The sequence below is a fragment of the Ambystoma mexicanum genome, chromosome 4p (assembly GCF_040938575.1).
Source record: "Ambystoma mexicanum isolate Mex_15411 chromosome 4p, UKY_AmexF1_1, whole genome shotgun sequence".
Classification (NCBI taxonomy): Eukaryota; Metazoa; Chordata; class Amphibia; order Caudata; family Ambystomatidae; genus Ambystoma; species Ambystoma mexicanum.
The window spans coordinates 1,283,592,729-1,283,608,673 of NC_090927.1; the positions used below are offsets into that span (position 1 = coordinate 1,283,592,729).

Below are 15,945 nucleotides of genomic sequence, written 5' to 3' on the forward strand. Positions count from 1 at the left end.
CACTTGGACAGCATTTTGTTTTTTCCATTGTTCAGTGCCTCTCAAAATGATCTTGAATATTTTGAGTTTAGAGCTTTGCATCTTCCTAAACAGCATCAAACCATTTAGGTTGACTGCCGCCTTAAGGGACACCAGGCCTTTCCTCCAATAGTAACCCTCCAATCTTATCCAGATGTTGTCTGGGATGGAGGGAATCGCTTCAGTACCATAAGGAATAGATGGGATTGCTTTTGCTTTGTAAGAATTAATGGCTGGTTTCAGAGAGAAGCAGACACATTTTTTGTCCAGTATCTTAGTTTGCCAGGTTAAACACTTGGTTTTTGCCCAAAGAGTTTCCTGCATAGCTGTTTCTAGGGGGCTGCCGCTGATAATTATGCCCAGATATTTGAAGATTGAGACTTTCTCCACTTGTTTCCCCGCTAACGACCATCGGCTTGGATCTTTGCATTTCAGAGATCTCTCCAAGATCATTATTTTTGTTTTGCTGGTGTTAATTTCAAGATCATTCTAGCATAGGTATTCATGCAGACCATCAAGTATACGCTGAAGACCTATCGCAATCGGTTCGAGCAGGATGATATCATCTGCATAAAGTAAGCAGCTGATTTTCTCGTTGCCTAGCTTAGGAGGAAATGCTCTTATGGAATTTTATTTGACCATAATGTCACCCATGTATGCGTTATACAAGGCTGTTGCCAACGGGTATCCTAGTTTAATGCCTTGCGAGGTCACGATTGCTTTGGATAGTTGCCTAGCTCCACTAAGATGAACTTGCATAGATGCTTCTGAGTTTAGAATTTTAATGGGGTCCAAGATGGAGGCGGGGCACTTCCAGGTTGTTAACTTTGATCATAATTGTTCTTTATTGACCCGGTCAAAGGCTTGTCTTAAATCTACGAAAGCAAGAAATACTCTTGGGCTCCCCTCCAGTATTTTCGCCTTCAGAGTGCTCAGTACCAAGATGTTGGCTAGTGTTCCCAGATTTTTTATGAAGCCTGATTGAAAGGGGTCGTTACACTTCGAGGATTGTACCCAGAGTTAGAATGTGTCTAATAATAGAGACCCAAAAATGTTTTCCAGCACATCCAAGAGGGCTATTGGACAGTAATTCCCGGGATTCCCTTTATCCCCCATGTTATAGATGGGAACCACTTTGGTGGTTTTCCAGGATTTTGGGATGATTTGAGACTGGACACAGGTGTTTATTATCTCCGATATAACGGAAGCCAAAAGTTCTGTTTTTTTTTTTCAGGTCCAGGTTTGTCACCCCATCTGGGCCGGGGCTCGCAAGTTTTTTAACTTCTTGATTTTGTCTTCAATCGCGTGGTCAATGTTCTATGTTACGGTCAGAGGTGGATGCTGGTATGCCGGGTCGCTTGTTGGCTTCTGGAAAAGTTCTGCAAAATAAGCCACCCAATTATTCTCCCCAACATTATTCAGGAGTGCATCCAGATGGGTCTATTAGTGACCAGAAGTCCTTAGTTCGTTTGCCACAGATGGATCTAAGCATTGCTTACGAGTCTTCTTGGTAAAGAGTGATTTTGTAAGATTTTATCCTGTTTTTATAGGACTTCGTCACTAGTTTGGAAATTTCCTTATTTTTGACAGTGGCCGAGATTTTAACTATTGACTTTTTGCCTCATTAATCTCCTTTTTGCCACCAGAAGTAGATTCTTATTATGTAAGTGCAACTTTTGATTGGATTTCTGCTTTTGCCAGGTTTGTAAATATGGTTGCAACAGGGGGCAATAGTCCATGTTGGCTAAATCTTGCCGGCTTTCGATGTCACGTTTGGCTCTGTAATATTGCTCAGTAACACGTTTTATTGAGGTGCTTGTTAGCCTTAAACCTGTGCCACGGTTAACTAATTCAATTGAGTGGTCCATTTTTTGTCTCTTTACGATTGTTGGTACTGCCCATGCTGTTACTAACATATTGTGATTGCTATTGGTCGTTCTTTTGTCCTCAAAGGATGAGACCAATGACAAAAGACTTCTGGACACATAAATATGATCGATGGTGGCCGCTCGATCCACGTGTTCACACGTCGGAATGCAGAGTTGATGAAGGCCCTTAACAGATTGCAAGTTATGGAGATTCTTTGAGGCCATGAGGTGTGTCCACAGTGTTCCTCTCCGGCCGGCAGCTGATGGCTTTATCTCTTGGTACGCCACACCCTGATTGCAATGTTTGTCCATTTAACTTTCTTTTCGCTGGTAAATGCAGGTGACATTTATGTTTCCGCATATCAGGATGTGGGTGATCTCATAATCTGTGGTTGCTTCATCAATAATTGATTCCATCTTGCTCAAAAATGTCCTGTCTGTCTGTGCTTTGGGGTTCCGGTAGATGTTAATTAGTAGTAGACACCCTGAGCTTTGATTCCCGCTGAAGTTAAAGTCGGGTTCCAGGATATTGTAATGGCTGAGATGAAAGTATCAGTCAGCAAGATGTTTTCCAAGTGTAGGCCACTACCTAATTCGGATCGCTGAGTAGACCCGTATCCGGTCTTCCCTTATGGCCTTTTATTGCTGGTGAGCTGATTATCTAAAAACCATCTAAGGTTGGTGGATCAAGTAACCAAGTCTCTTGTAAGCAAAGGAGGTCAAATAATCCCAAATGGACATCACTTGGCTGTGTTAAATGATTGAAGTTCCCAGTGTTCCATGAACCCAGACTCAATGTGTGTGGGCTTTGTTGTTTGTCTGAGCTCCTCGGTATGTTTTGCCCTTGGCGTGAAATCCTTTTTCATGGCTAGGGTCTTGTAGTGTTTGACAATGCTTCCGGCCCACCTTTTAAGCTCCCTGTCTTTTAGGCTGTGTGTGTGGGTACTACTGGCTTCTGCACTTCTTGATTTGTCTGAGTCTTGATCAAAAGTGATCTTCCAGTTAGGTAAGGGGACATGGGATACTCGTTCTTCGTCAAACTACGAGTTCAAGTCTTTAATTGGACTTCTGGACCTCTCATGTTTCCTATATTGCTGCTGGTTATGTTGCATTTCTGTTCGAGAGATGTAGTGGGGTGCAAGGTCTTTTCTCGTGAATGATGGGCTACGTGGTGGCAGCGATCTACGTTCCACCGCGTGCCGTCTCACCTTTTGTTCCGGAAGTTGAATCCTATATACTTCTTTGTTATCTATTCACCCCGTATGATGTCGATTAGGGGACAAAGGGATATTAAAGGTTTGCCTGGCTGGGGAGCGGCCCCTGACTGTTTCTTTGTGTATCCGATTTCCAACTCTAAGCGGTGGAAGTCATTGGCTCCTCTGAGGGCTAGTTTTTTCGGGTGAACGTTCTGGTTCTCGTTCCCACGTTTCTGTTGGTCTCAAGTTGTAGCCTAGCTATCTCAGTTTATCAGTCGCGTCCAGGAGCATTTGCCTCACCCGAAGAGATGAAACATGTAAGTATACGTTGTCATATAGTTTCTATGAACAAACTCAATGATGTCAATATCATCCGGTTTAAGAGACCTCAAGTTTTGAATGTGGTTCAAGAGCTTCATTGTAGTTTTCCTGTTTAAGATGATAGGATCCTCATCTTCCAAAATTCGTTCCAGTTTAAATGATCAGGTGTTTTTAGATCTGCTGTTTCTCGTCAGTAGGGGTCTTTTGGTCTCTCTATTTAGTTTAGACACTGATTTCTCTGGTTGATTGCGTGAATAAAGCTCAGTCGAACTAGGCGTACATTTTCATCCATCGTTGTTGGTTTGTAACCTTATGTGGTTAAGTTTTGTTACATTTCTTATGATGTTGATTCTTTTCAGCCTCATGTTTTCTTGGATTCGGGGTTTCCTTGTCTCTTTCGCTGTGTCTTCTTTTGGCTGAAGTCGTTTCCTGCTGGATTCTAAGTTGACGTATTTCTTTTTTCTTTCTCTCTGTAGACCACTTGTGTTTATCCTCAAGGGTTGGAAAGAGAGGTGACTCGGGCTCCGTAATTGTTAGTTTCTTTTCGAGTTCCCTCACAAGTGAATTCTGCATCGAAGAGACCATCTTTCTGTTACCCTCCTATGTCTCAAATAGTTCACTTTCTGAGTTTTCTATTGAGTATTGGCTGATAACCAATAGATCAATTACCGATTCTCCCTCTTCTTGGATGGTTTTGTCATTTGTGCTTTCAATTGAGAAGGTACTGGGGCGGGCTACTGGTTCTGAAATTTTGCTAATGCCTTTGCAAAATGTTCTTTGTTCGAAGAATGTAGATGTTTGATTTCCCATGTCATTATTGTTGTTTTTCTTTAACCATTGGGTTATTTGTTGTTTACCCGGTGGTGAATCTCGATGGGACTCGTTGACCATGATTTGTCGTGTGTCTTTGGTTAATTTCTTATCAAGGTCTGGTTTATTCATCCCTATCAGGGCATGTGGATTGTGTTTATTTTTGGAGCTTGCCTTATTTCCTGAAGAGATTCGAGGCTTCCCAAGGTCACACAGCCCTTTGATGTGACTGGTCGTGTAGCAGTCCAGGTTGTTACTTCAGGTCACTGTGTATTTAGAATATCTGAGTCCATGTGGACCCCTTGTTCTTTTTTCTCATGCCTATCTTGGGAGTAACTTTGTTTGAGCCTGTGGTGGAAGTCACGCGGGATAAAACCCTCAAGGCATTTATAGTCTTCTCATTAATTGATTGCGCTGTTTTCTGAATTTTGTCCGTGGTTCTTTGCCCCTTCAGCCATAAACTATTATCTAGAGTGGTTTCTGTTTGAGAGGATTCAGTAACGAGATGTTTCTTTTTCTCCTCCATTGTTTGAGTTCTAGAGTCTCTAGTATTCTGTTTATACACCTCAAGTGACATCAGGTAGCCTTCCAGATATGTCAGTTTGGTGTGTATGAGGGCAGTCATAGTTGAATGGTCCTTTAAGGTATAATTAAGAGATTTGTATAGTTTGTTGAAGGGAGCCAACGCTATAGTTACCGCGGACATAACCGCAAAAAGATCTGGCTTTTTGTTGGGTGTTTCTTTCCCCACAGATTGGTGAATTTCACTGATTCTTTTATTCTTCGGTGGTGTAGCAAGATGAATAGATGGCGTCGTGTCCGAGTGTTGTCGTCCCAAGCCGTCGGGTTCTTGGATGTCCAAGGGGACAATGTCTGTAGATGATCTCAGCCGCTTGGGCTTTTGTCAGCCCCTTTATTCAAGTTTTCCTTTGTGGTATTTTTACTGGTTCTCGTTGTAAAATTGGTGGAACCCGAATCCTGTTCAGGTTGGCTATCATTTTGATTTAACATTGAGGGGTTCCTTCTGCGTTTACAGGTTTCCAAGGGTTTTCCAGGGCCCAGAGATTTGCTTAACCAAGTCTGTTCTAATGACACGTTTCTTAGTGTTTTCACGTTTCCCCGAAAGTTATCCCTGGGAGTGTTGCACAAATCGGACGGTTTCCCAAAGTGCCACCTTATGGGGGTGGCCGATTGAATCTGTTCATCCCTGTGTTTTTGTTCATCTTATTTCAACTGAGTTCTCTCACGCACGTCGGGATTAGCGTGCACCATTGCCGGCGCGTCAATCACCCTTTCGAGCATTTCCGCATCCAACAGCTCGTGTATTGAAGTTGAAGTCATCTTCACCTGTTTATGAAAGAAGTTGTCAAGAGGACCAAATGTGCCAGGAGATGGTTGTATAATTTTTGTCGGCTTGTGAGTGCTGCCTATAAGAAGGCAGTTGTCTTTTGTTGTGCTTTCCTGAGTTTCGTAGATACAAAAATGAGATTCAGCGACCTTGCTCAGTTTGTTTCGCTGTCTCAGTGTTTTTGAAGGCAAGGAGTTAGCCCTTCTTTTCCTTTGGGTTGGTCTCCCTGAGTTGGTGACTCAAGGCTTCCTTCGGGTCAGCAGTGTGTTGTTACGTGAGTCCTCAGTTAAAACATGATGTTGATGAATGGGTGCCTTTGATCCATCCTTTTGGATATTGCAGCTCCTTGTGATGTCCGTTTCTTCTTCAGTCGTATACGAAGTATCCATTTCACTTGCAACTTCCTCGGGATCACTTGTAACATATGGGGGGCTGTCCAGATCCACCATAGCAGTAACAGGATGGATTTCTCTCTGGATTTGCAGCATTTATTCTGCTGAGCGAATGCGGCAATCAGCCCCGACATCCCTGGTGCCTAACTTGGGATCCTGCACGTTTTCTCCTTTGCCTTTGTTTTGGTGCGGTTGTTTAACATACTGATTCTTGAGAGCAATAGCCGTTGATGTTAGCCGATTCTTCGGGCTGTCAATGATGATAAGTTCCTGGTCCGTGTGCAAAAAGGTCAACAAAGGGTCCTTTACCTGCTTAGAACTGCCGGTAGGCATAATCTGATTGTTGATGTTCACTTTCTCCCTGGAGGGCGATATCAGGACGGCCTGCTCCCCACTTGCTGGATCGTATGACATCCCCAAGCCCAAGCCCTCATCCTCCGCCTTGTGGCCTCTCCCCCCTGGCAGCCCCGCTGTATTTGTTGTTCGTGCTTGATGCTTTAGAGGAGAGTTAGGGGGGCACTGGGCTTCGGTCGTGGAGGGTATGGAGGGTGGAGCGGTGATTGAGCAGGGTGGTGCAGGCATATTTTGTGGGCTTAATACCAAAGTCAAAGGTAGATTCTCACCTAAGGGCGCACCTTGGTCCCCTCCTTGGAGCTCCTCCGGTGTGTGATGTGAGTCGCGTTGAGCTGGAGGCAGAGCCAGGGTCGCGTCTCGCTCCTACTTTGACTGAGGTCCTGTAGCTTCTCTGCTCTGCCGGCAGCTGCACCGGCAGCGGCTCTCTTCTTCCGCCTTCCATCATCCGTCTTCCGTCGTCTGTTGTCTCGCAGTCTCTGCCATCTCTGCCATCGCTGCAGAGACTACAATGACTGCAGAACTCGGCAGCGCTGCGCGGCCTCGTAGGGGTTATAAGTGGGTCCACCCACTTCCTGATGTCTGCCTCCAATGCCCACTGAGGCCCAGCAAGCCATCCTGATTGGCTGCCTTTACCCACTTATCCTCCCATTGGGCGCCGGCAGGCGAAGCCGGCCCATTTCTCCCAAGGCCCATTGCAACAAGGCCGTCTCCTGTTTCTATGCCTGGATTCACTCTCCTCATCACAGCACCGGAGCTGGAGCTCCCCGGACCAGATCCCGACCTGCAGGAGCAGCGGGCATCCAGCACCAAGGCCACCTTACCAATGCCTGAATTTAGGTAAGCGCTGAGTCTATAGCGCCTCGACCGATTTTTTATTCCTCAAATATTGCATCCGCATTATCAGGCAAAGCGCTTCACTTCCCAAGCAAGGGCAGGCCAATGTGCTGCCTAATTATAGTTATTGCTGCACTCATACGAAAATCGCCATTAAAGTACACGAGGTACTTTACAGCTCCAAAATGGCTGTCTGCTTCCTGATGTCTGCCTCCAATGCCCACTGAGGCCCAGCAAGCCATCCTGATTGGCTGCCTTTACCCACTTATCCTCCCATTGGGCGCCGGCAGGCGAAGCCGGCCCATTTCTCCCAAGGCCCATTGCAACAAGGCCGTCTCCTGTTTCTATGCCTGTTTGTGCCTGTATCTGCCATCTGCCAGACCCCCGGTCTGTCACTCACCAGGTAACTCTATGCTCATATTGCATTATCACCTTGATGTAATGCCCAGACTCACACACCTACGACTGCCTACTACCACACTCGCCTGTGGCACTCAAGGAAATGACTTTTAGTATGCATAAAACTCTGCATTGTTAGACTACCCCAAATCTGTTTTACTAATCGCCCTCAACTGTCTGCTTACCTAACTACATCTTGATCGCTCGAAACTGCCATGATTAGCAGCCACATTAGCAACTTTCACTCATAGTAGCCTGCTGCCGCCTGCCTTTTGAAGCTGTGTTGTGCCTTATGGTCACCTACAGACCACTTTTAAAGTTGTGTTGTGCCTTATGGTCGCCTACAGACCACTTTTAAAGTTGTGTTGTGCCTTATGGTCGCCTACAGACCACTTTTAAAGTTGTGTTGTGCCTTATGGTCGCCTACAGACCACTTTTAAAGTTGTGTTGTGCCTTATGGTCGCCTACAGACCACTTTTAAAGTTGTGTTGTGCCCTATGGTCGCCTACAGACCACTTTTTAAGTTGTGTTGTGCCCTATGATCACCTACAGACCACTTTTAAAGTTGTGTGGTGCCCTATGGTCGCCTACAGACCACTTTTTAAGTTGTGTTGTGCCCTTGGTCGCCTACAGACCACTTTTTGAAGCTGTGTTGTGCCCTATGGTCACCTACAGACCACTTTTAAAGTTGTGTTGTGCCCTATGGTCGCCTACAGACCACTTTTAAAGTTGTGTTGTGCCCTATGGTCGCCTACAGACCACTTTTAAAGTTGTGTTGTGCCCTTGGTCGCCTACAGACCACTTTTTGAAGCGGTGTTGTGCCCTATGGTCACCTACAGACCACTTTTAAAGTTGTGTTGTGCCCTTGGTCGCCTACAGACCACTTTTTGAAGCTGTGTTGTGCCCTATGGTCACCTACAGACCACTTTTAAAAGTTGTGTTGTGCCCTATGGTCGCCTACAGACCATTTTTGAAGCTGTATTGAGGCCCCCCACTCACAGCACTACTAAGTACACAATCATGCCCTTAGCGTCTTGCAAGCTCACAGCTGCCGCCACCACGCTGCTCACTCTCCTCTCCACACTCGCCACTCTCAAACTCTATCCTCCCATCCATCCCCTCTTCCACACACCACCCAGCTCACTCTTATGCCTCAAGCATTTCGCTATTAAGGATATCACACCTACCATGACAGATCGTGCACCCTGTGTAGCAACTCTGCACAGACTAGAAAGACTTAGAGCGCGCACACAGACCCCAGAACTTAGCACACTAGCCCTTCCCACGGAAATCAGAAACTATAGACTGAGCTCTCGCACCACCTCCACACGCTGCCCCCGCACAGAATACCCACACACCCACAGTCCACCACCCACTAACCTAGCCACACCCTGCAATACTGCCCCACAGAACATACCAGACACGACCATCACTCACACCTCCACAAGCAAACATCACACACCTCACATCAAATGTGCCCTCCTCAATGTCCGATCACTCCCAGCTCATGCCTCTGATATCCATGACATTATAACCAGTAATAACATTGACCTGCTAGCCATTACCGAAACATGGTTACACGAAGCATCAGGCCCTGCCGTTACACTTGCGCTACCACCGGGCTTCTCCATACTCAGACAAGATAGGCCAGATCGAATAGGAGGCGGAGTAGCCCTCATCTACAAAGAGAACCTACAGCTCCGACCTATCAGTCACCCCTAGACTAACAACTCTGATCTCTTATCGGCCAAACTCACATTGTCTCCCAACAGCACCATCAACATCCACCTACTATACCGCCCCCCAGGCAATTCCCCAGACTCCCAGGACAACATCTTGCACATCCTTAGCAACAATATCAAAAGCTCCACCAAAACCATTTTACTAGGGGACCTCAACCTCGGATTTAATGATCCCAAGGACAAATCTGCAGCCACTCTCACCAAGGAACTCAATGACCTGGGCTTCATCCAAAAAGTAGAAAGTCCTACTCACATCAAAGGCCGCATACTTGACTGGATCGCAGACCATAACTGCCTCTCCACTATCACCTCCAACTCCTCACTGCCTTGGACTGACCACAACTGCATAGAGTTCTCTATTCCTATCACCAAGAACCTTAAGACTCTGACCCCTGCCAGCGCTGCACAAGTCAGAAGCAAAAAAAAACTCACAGAGGAGAACCTACGCCCATACCTCAATACCCCAGTGCTAGCCCCCCCATTCGCTAGCGATCCCAATATCCTAGCCGACATATACAAAGATGTCCTCACCAAAGCCATCAATGAAATAGCGCCACTTGAATGGAAAAAAGATAAGAAATCCTTACACTCCAACTCCTGGTTTACCGAAGAATTGCACTCAATGCGATCCCACAAAAGAGCAGCTCTAAAAAACTGGCAATCTGACCCCTGCACCAATACCAAAAACATATTCAATTTAATCTCCCACCAATACAAGAGAGCTATCTCCAATGCCAAAGCCAATACCTTCAACACTCGCATCGCCAATGCCAAGTCACACTCCAAAGAGATTTTCGCAATCTTTAATGAGCTCATCTCCCCCCCTAATACTCCAGATGAAATAATCAAAGATGAAGCGTGGTGTTCCAGCATTCAAGCTGCCATGCTTCACAAAATTGACCTTCTCCAAAGGAAAATTAAAGACCACTGCAAAACACTTCCTCACCAGACAGGAACCAAACCGACCAACACACCACCCACCTCCTCCAAGCCCACCATACCTGACTTCTCCTTCAGAGATGTCACTGAAACAGAAGTTATCAACCTTCTAATAAACCTCAAACCCTCCCCATGCAAAGGCGACATCTGCCCACCTAAACTAGTCAAAGACTGCGCAGACTGCCTTGCGCCGCTCCTCACGGCATTTATCAATGCGTCCTTCAAAACAGGCATCATCCCAGCCAACCTCAAAGAGGCTTGGGTCCGGCCTCTCCTAAAAAAACCGACTCTTGACCCCTCACAACCCAACAACTATAGACCTATAACCACTGTGCCATTCTTGCTGAAATTACTGGACAAAGCCGCACACTGCCAAATCCAACACTTTCTGGAAACCCACTCCATCCTCGGGACGAGACAATCGGGTTTCCGGAAAGGACATGGCACAGAAACAGCCCTGGTAGACCTGAAGAGTCAGATCACCCAAATCATGGACAAAGGCAAGCCGGCTCTTCTGCTTCTTCTAGATCTCTCAGCCGCGTTTGATCTGGTTGATCACAAGATTCTCACCTCCCACCTCACGCACTCAGCCAACTTCTCTAAAAAAGCAGCTGCCTGGATCACTTCCTTCCTCGAAGGTAGGGCCATGAAAGTCTTCTCGGACATCGCTAACGCCACACCCACAACAATCCATTGCGGGGTCCCTCAAGGTTCCTGCACTGCACCCACACTCTATAACTTGTTCACCAAGCCCCTCTTTGACAAACTTGACTCATACGGCATCACCTACACGAACTACGCGGACGACACTCAAGTACTTCTACCCCTCTCAGGCTCATACAACGAAGACGCAAAGGCACTCCACACCATCTACTCCATCATCAAGGCATGGATGGCAATTAATGGCCTCTGCCTCAATGGTGACAAGACCGAAATCTTGATACTAGGCCAACAGCACACCTTAGACAAACTGGACAAACTGTACACTAACTTCTCAATTGACAACTCCATCATTCCCGTGTCCACAGCCGTCAAGACACTGGGAGTATACCTCGACTCCTCACTATCCATGACCAGACAAGTCAGCGCTATCACTTCCGCATCCGCGCACACCACCAAACTTATAAACGCCATCAAGCCCTACCTCTCTAAACCTAACCGCCTCTCCATAGCGAGGGCTACCATAGGAGCCAAACTGGACTACTGCAATGCTCTCCTAGCAGGCACATCAGCCAAAAACATAAATAGACTACAAATCACACAGAACAACGCTCTCCGGGCCGCTCTTAGTATCCCAAGAAGAGAGCATATCACCCAGGCCAGGCTCTCAGCCCAATGGCTCTCAGTCAAAGAACGGATCACCCTCAAAATCCTCACCCTCACTCACAAATGCCTCTCCTTCTCCGCCCCGTCCTATCTTTCTGATACCATCCTCAAACCTTCCTCCACACGCCCCACCAGGACGCAATACGCTAACCTACTCTGCACCCCACGCATCAAAAAAGCCAAAGCCGGAGGTCTTGGTTTTCCCTACATTGCAGCACAGACATGGAACGCTCTCCCCTCAGACATCCGAACGGAAAACTCACTTCCCATCTTTCGCAGGAAACTGAAAACCGCGTTCCTTGCTAAATAACTAGCAAATTTCTGGAAGCCATGTAAATATACTGCCTTGCTATTGTATATATTTCCTCTGTAATTTATGTGTTGATTGTAACTACGGTCTCCTTTGCAACTAAGATGTCTGTAACAAGCGCCACGATGCCTCTGGGCTGATGTGCGCTCAACAAATTTGAAATAAATAAATAAAACAAAAGAAGGAGTAGAAAGACTCAGCACCAAGAGTCTACGACTAGCCAGATGCAATGACTACAGAACTCTGCAGCACTCGCGGGCCGCTCTGCGGCCTCGTACGGGTTATAAGTGGGTCCACCCACTAAAACAAAAGGAGTAGAAAGACTCGGCGCCAAGAGTCTATGACCAGCCAGCTTCCCAATTACTGCAGAACTCTGCAGCACACTGTGGCCGCTTTGCGGCCTCGTAGGGGTTATAAGTGGGTCCTCCCACTAAAACAAAAGAAGGAGTAGAAAGACGCAGCGCAAAGAGTCTACGACCAGCAGCTGCAATGACTGCAGAACTCTGTAAATAATCTGATGTGAACTATATAGTTAGAAAGTGAACGAGTGTGCTGTATTTCACTTTGCCTGTTTACAGCTGTGCAGAGCAGCCACCAGGGCATACATCAGCATCGTAGATAAGGTGCTGAGAGGTAGAAGTACCGCCCCAAATTAAGTGTAATAAACCCTGTATCTAGTATTGTGAATAACCCTGGGATAAAAAGGACAGGTGGTAGACAATATTCTGAGGAGTGTTTTACCACTATAAAGGGAATCCACAGATACATTACCCCACAATAATAAAAAATACCACAAGATCAGGTGTAACTGCTCTAGAATATACAGCTAACACTGCCTAGATAGTCAGATCAATATTTGCCTTTTTTTCGTCCCATCAAAACCTTTTCTCGCCCCTTCAGCATTCAAGGTATGCATTGACCACGATTTTCCTGAAACCTTTCACACTTTTATTAGAAAGTAAACAAGAGTATTTTCTAGCCAGTCTACCGAAATAGATGTTTACTTTTAAGTGATGAGTGAGTTCTCATATTGCTACCATTCAGGAGTCCTTAAAGACTTTCCCATTCTACCTATTTGCGTGGCCCATGACAGCTAGCAGGGCCTGGCTGCCCCTCCGTTTTTTTTAATGCGATAAAAATGCAAAATGGAATGCAATATTTTGCTTTACTGTGCGTGTTCTATGCTGCAATCATGTCAATTGCTAAATGAGACACTGTGCCTCAGTCCTTTTTACGCGTCTTATCTGATAATCATTTATATTTATTCAAATTCCAAAGAAAGGGTATACATTTATTTCATGACTGTGTTTGATGATTGCATGGACATAAAACAAAATGTACGCAGATATACAAGGATTACAACCGATACACTGCTCCTACCTCTCTTCGTTTTGACACGCAGTACCGAATCCAGTCAAGATAGATGTTGCAGAAACTGGCTCGGGTTATTCCTTGAAGGCAGGGGATATAGTCCTCATCAATGTTGATGTTGAAAAATGCAAGATCCCTTTCAATGTATTTCCATCGAGCATAAGGTTGTATGGCCTTTTGGATTGACTCGTCATTGATCCAGTCTAAAAGTTTGGGGGAGCTTGTTGTGAGGTATATGATGCACTGCAGAAAAAATGCAAAAAATGTGTGAAGCCAACAACTATTTATTTGCATGTAATAGGACCTGCATCAATAGGACACAAAAGACACAAAACAATAATTCACGTGGAACATTTCTCAAGGCCATTCATGGTGGACATTTACAAGACCAACACAATTTATAACATTTTTAGGGACAGTGTGTAGAGGCAGTGGACACTGCCTCTACACATACACTGCATACCATATACAACATACACCAATTGGCACGGCCTCACGCAACAGTAAAGTGACTGGTGGTCATGGGCATAGGCTATGACGAGCAGGCCCTGTTTTATGCCCTCTGTCCCCTGGCAAGTGGCTGCAGAGACCATGGCCAGTGGTCACTCTCGGTATGCGAGTATGTTCATTGTGCTTCCCCAGGCATAGCGACAGCTAAACACTGCATGCACAGTGCATGCTGAACGGAGGTAGAGTCCATGCGCATTGCGGATTGGCGGTAAGGGGACAGTGTGTCTGGGGCATTGGACGAATGCACTGGATACAGTAACTTCTGATAACATGGTCCCTGTGTCTGATGAGCATAGGCAATTTCCTGTATACTGCATGTATACTCAAATGTGCCAACACATTTGGTGAAGTTCCAATGATGACTTCAGAATTAAAGTTTTAGTTTTCTATGTAAATCTTAATGCAACCTTGCCTATTCATTTAGCAGTGATTATAATGCGCTACACGTAGCATGGTTTGCCTCTGAGCAGGGGGAGCATAGAGGTAAAAAGAGCAGTAAACGGAAATGGAGCAGGAAAGGAGAAAGTACCAATTAAACCAATCACAAAAGAGGGGAATGTATTGTAGGGATGAACACAGTGCGAAATAGAAAAAAACATATAAATATAGAAGGTTATAGAGAGCATACGTACGTGCTTCTATGTAAGTCACTCAATGTGAAAGCATCATTAGTGGTAGGCGGAGTTCTGGCAGATATGCCTTGAATACTTTTCTGAATTTGAGAAGGACATCCCGAAAAGGTATGCTCAGAGTGAGGGAATGGGACCCTTGACAGCGAGGATCACCGTGCTCTAACTATCCTTGTGCGCAGGTGTAAAAGTAGTTAAAGTAGTTTACTTGATTGGGATCAGAGTGCTGTGTGGTTTATAGTGGTCAACGTGTTCTGAGATAAATTTAGGTACCTTGGACCAGTAGGCAGAGTGATTCAAGCAGAGGATCGTGAATGTTATCCTGCGTTCTTTCAGTAACCAATGGAGGGTATTCATTGCAGGAGATATGCGATCTTTGGTTTTAGGACTGGCAAGGGCCGAGAATGTTTGCTTGGGAGGAATGAACACCATCCATTCAATGTCACTAACGGCAGAATAATGACTCGACGTCACTCTCAAAGATGGATAATGTGTTTTTATTAACTTCACATGGACCCTAGGGCCGCCCCTCTCTCTATTGTCTAGAAAGCATCCCCTCCACAATACAGCCTACACAGGCATCTTTAACCCCAGGTTAGTAGTCTTCCTCAGTATGCTAAAAGCTCAGCTAGCTTGGATAATGACCGAAAGGCAAATTGCCTTAATTGGTTAGACTCCCTCTGGGACTTCATCGCTCTCCCTATTCTATCCAGTGATTAGTTTTGTACAGGGAAAAGGAATTGTGATGCCTTTCAGACACCTGCTTGAGTCAGCCTCCTGCCATGCCCTCATTTTTCTCTCCTTCTCCTTACCTTTCACTACACTCCATCCTCTAACTCCACCCATAATTGTCCCTCTCCTCCTGTATCTACTCCAGTGTCTCCAGTTCATTCTAGGCCTTACACTCAACCTTTGAGGTTCACTCCTCGGTCCTACTCACTAATTCTACCACCCCCACACTACTTTTACCTGCTCACCTCTACTGCTCCATCCTGAACACTACAACTCCCTCTTCTACATTACCACTCTCTCGTACACACTCCTACTTCCTTCTCCACATTACAAACCACTCATACACTGAACCATTACTCTATCTCCACCCAAATGCTACTCAGTTGCACGCCGTTCACTCAGTTAGACATATCACTCACAGTAACTCCTTACACTATCTCACCTGTTGCCACTAATCACACTATCACACACACTCGCACCACAGTACCACTTGCACTCAGTAGCAAATACCTCACCATCCCCAGAAATCACCACCACACTCCGCTGCTCCTTCCTTCCTCTTGCTAGTCTGCTACCTCCACCTCCTCTAACCTTACCAAAGCAACCCACAACTTCCTCTTTCCAGCCCTTTCTTTTATGCTCCTCCTTCTCCTGCCATTGGACCCATTTCCCAGGCCAATCAAAGACTGTTTTTCCAACCGATGTGCGACGACGAGATCAGTAAAATTGTTAAATGCTAGCATCACCCCCACTCCTTTTTTCCATGCGGGCAAGTGGCATCATCATCACAGTGGGCCGGAGCATTCAATGTCTGTGTTAATTGGGTCTTTAAGCCTGGCCTCCTCA

General features: G+C 45.8%; 1 protein-coding gene across 4 annotated transcripts in view; it reads right to left on the reverse strand.

The window, feature by feature from the left end:
• Positions 1-15,945, reverse strand: part of PCNX2 (pecanex 2) — a 3,925,748-nt gene that overhangs the window by 511,522 nt on the left and 3,398,281 nt on the right. For all 4 annotated transcript variants that reach the window (XM_069606982.1, XM_069606983.1, XM_069606981.1 and 1 more), the window contains one exon: positions 13,238-13,471. In XM_069606982.1, coding sequence (XP_069463083.1) covers positions 13,238-13,471 — 234 coding nt within the window. The remainder of the gene's footprint in view (positions 1-13,237; positions 13,472-15,945) is intronic.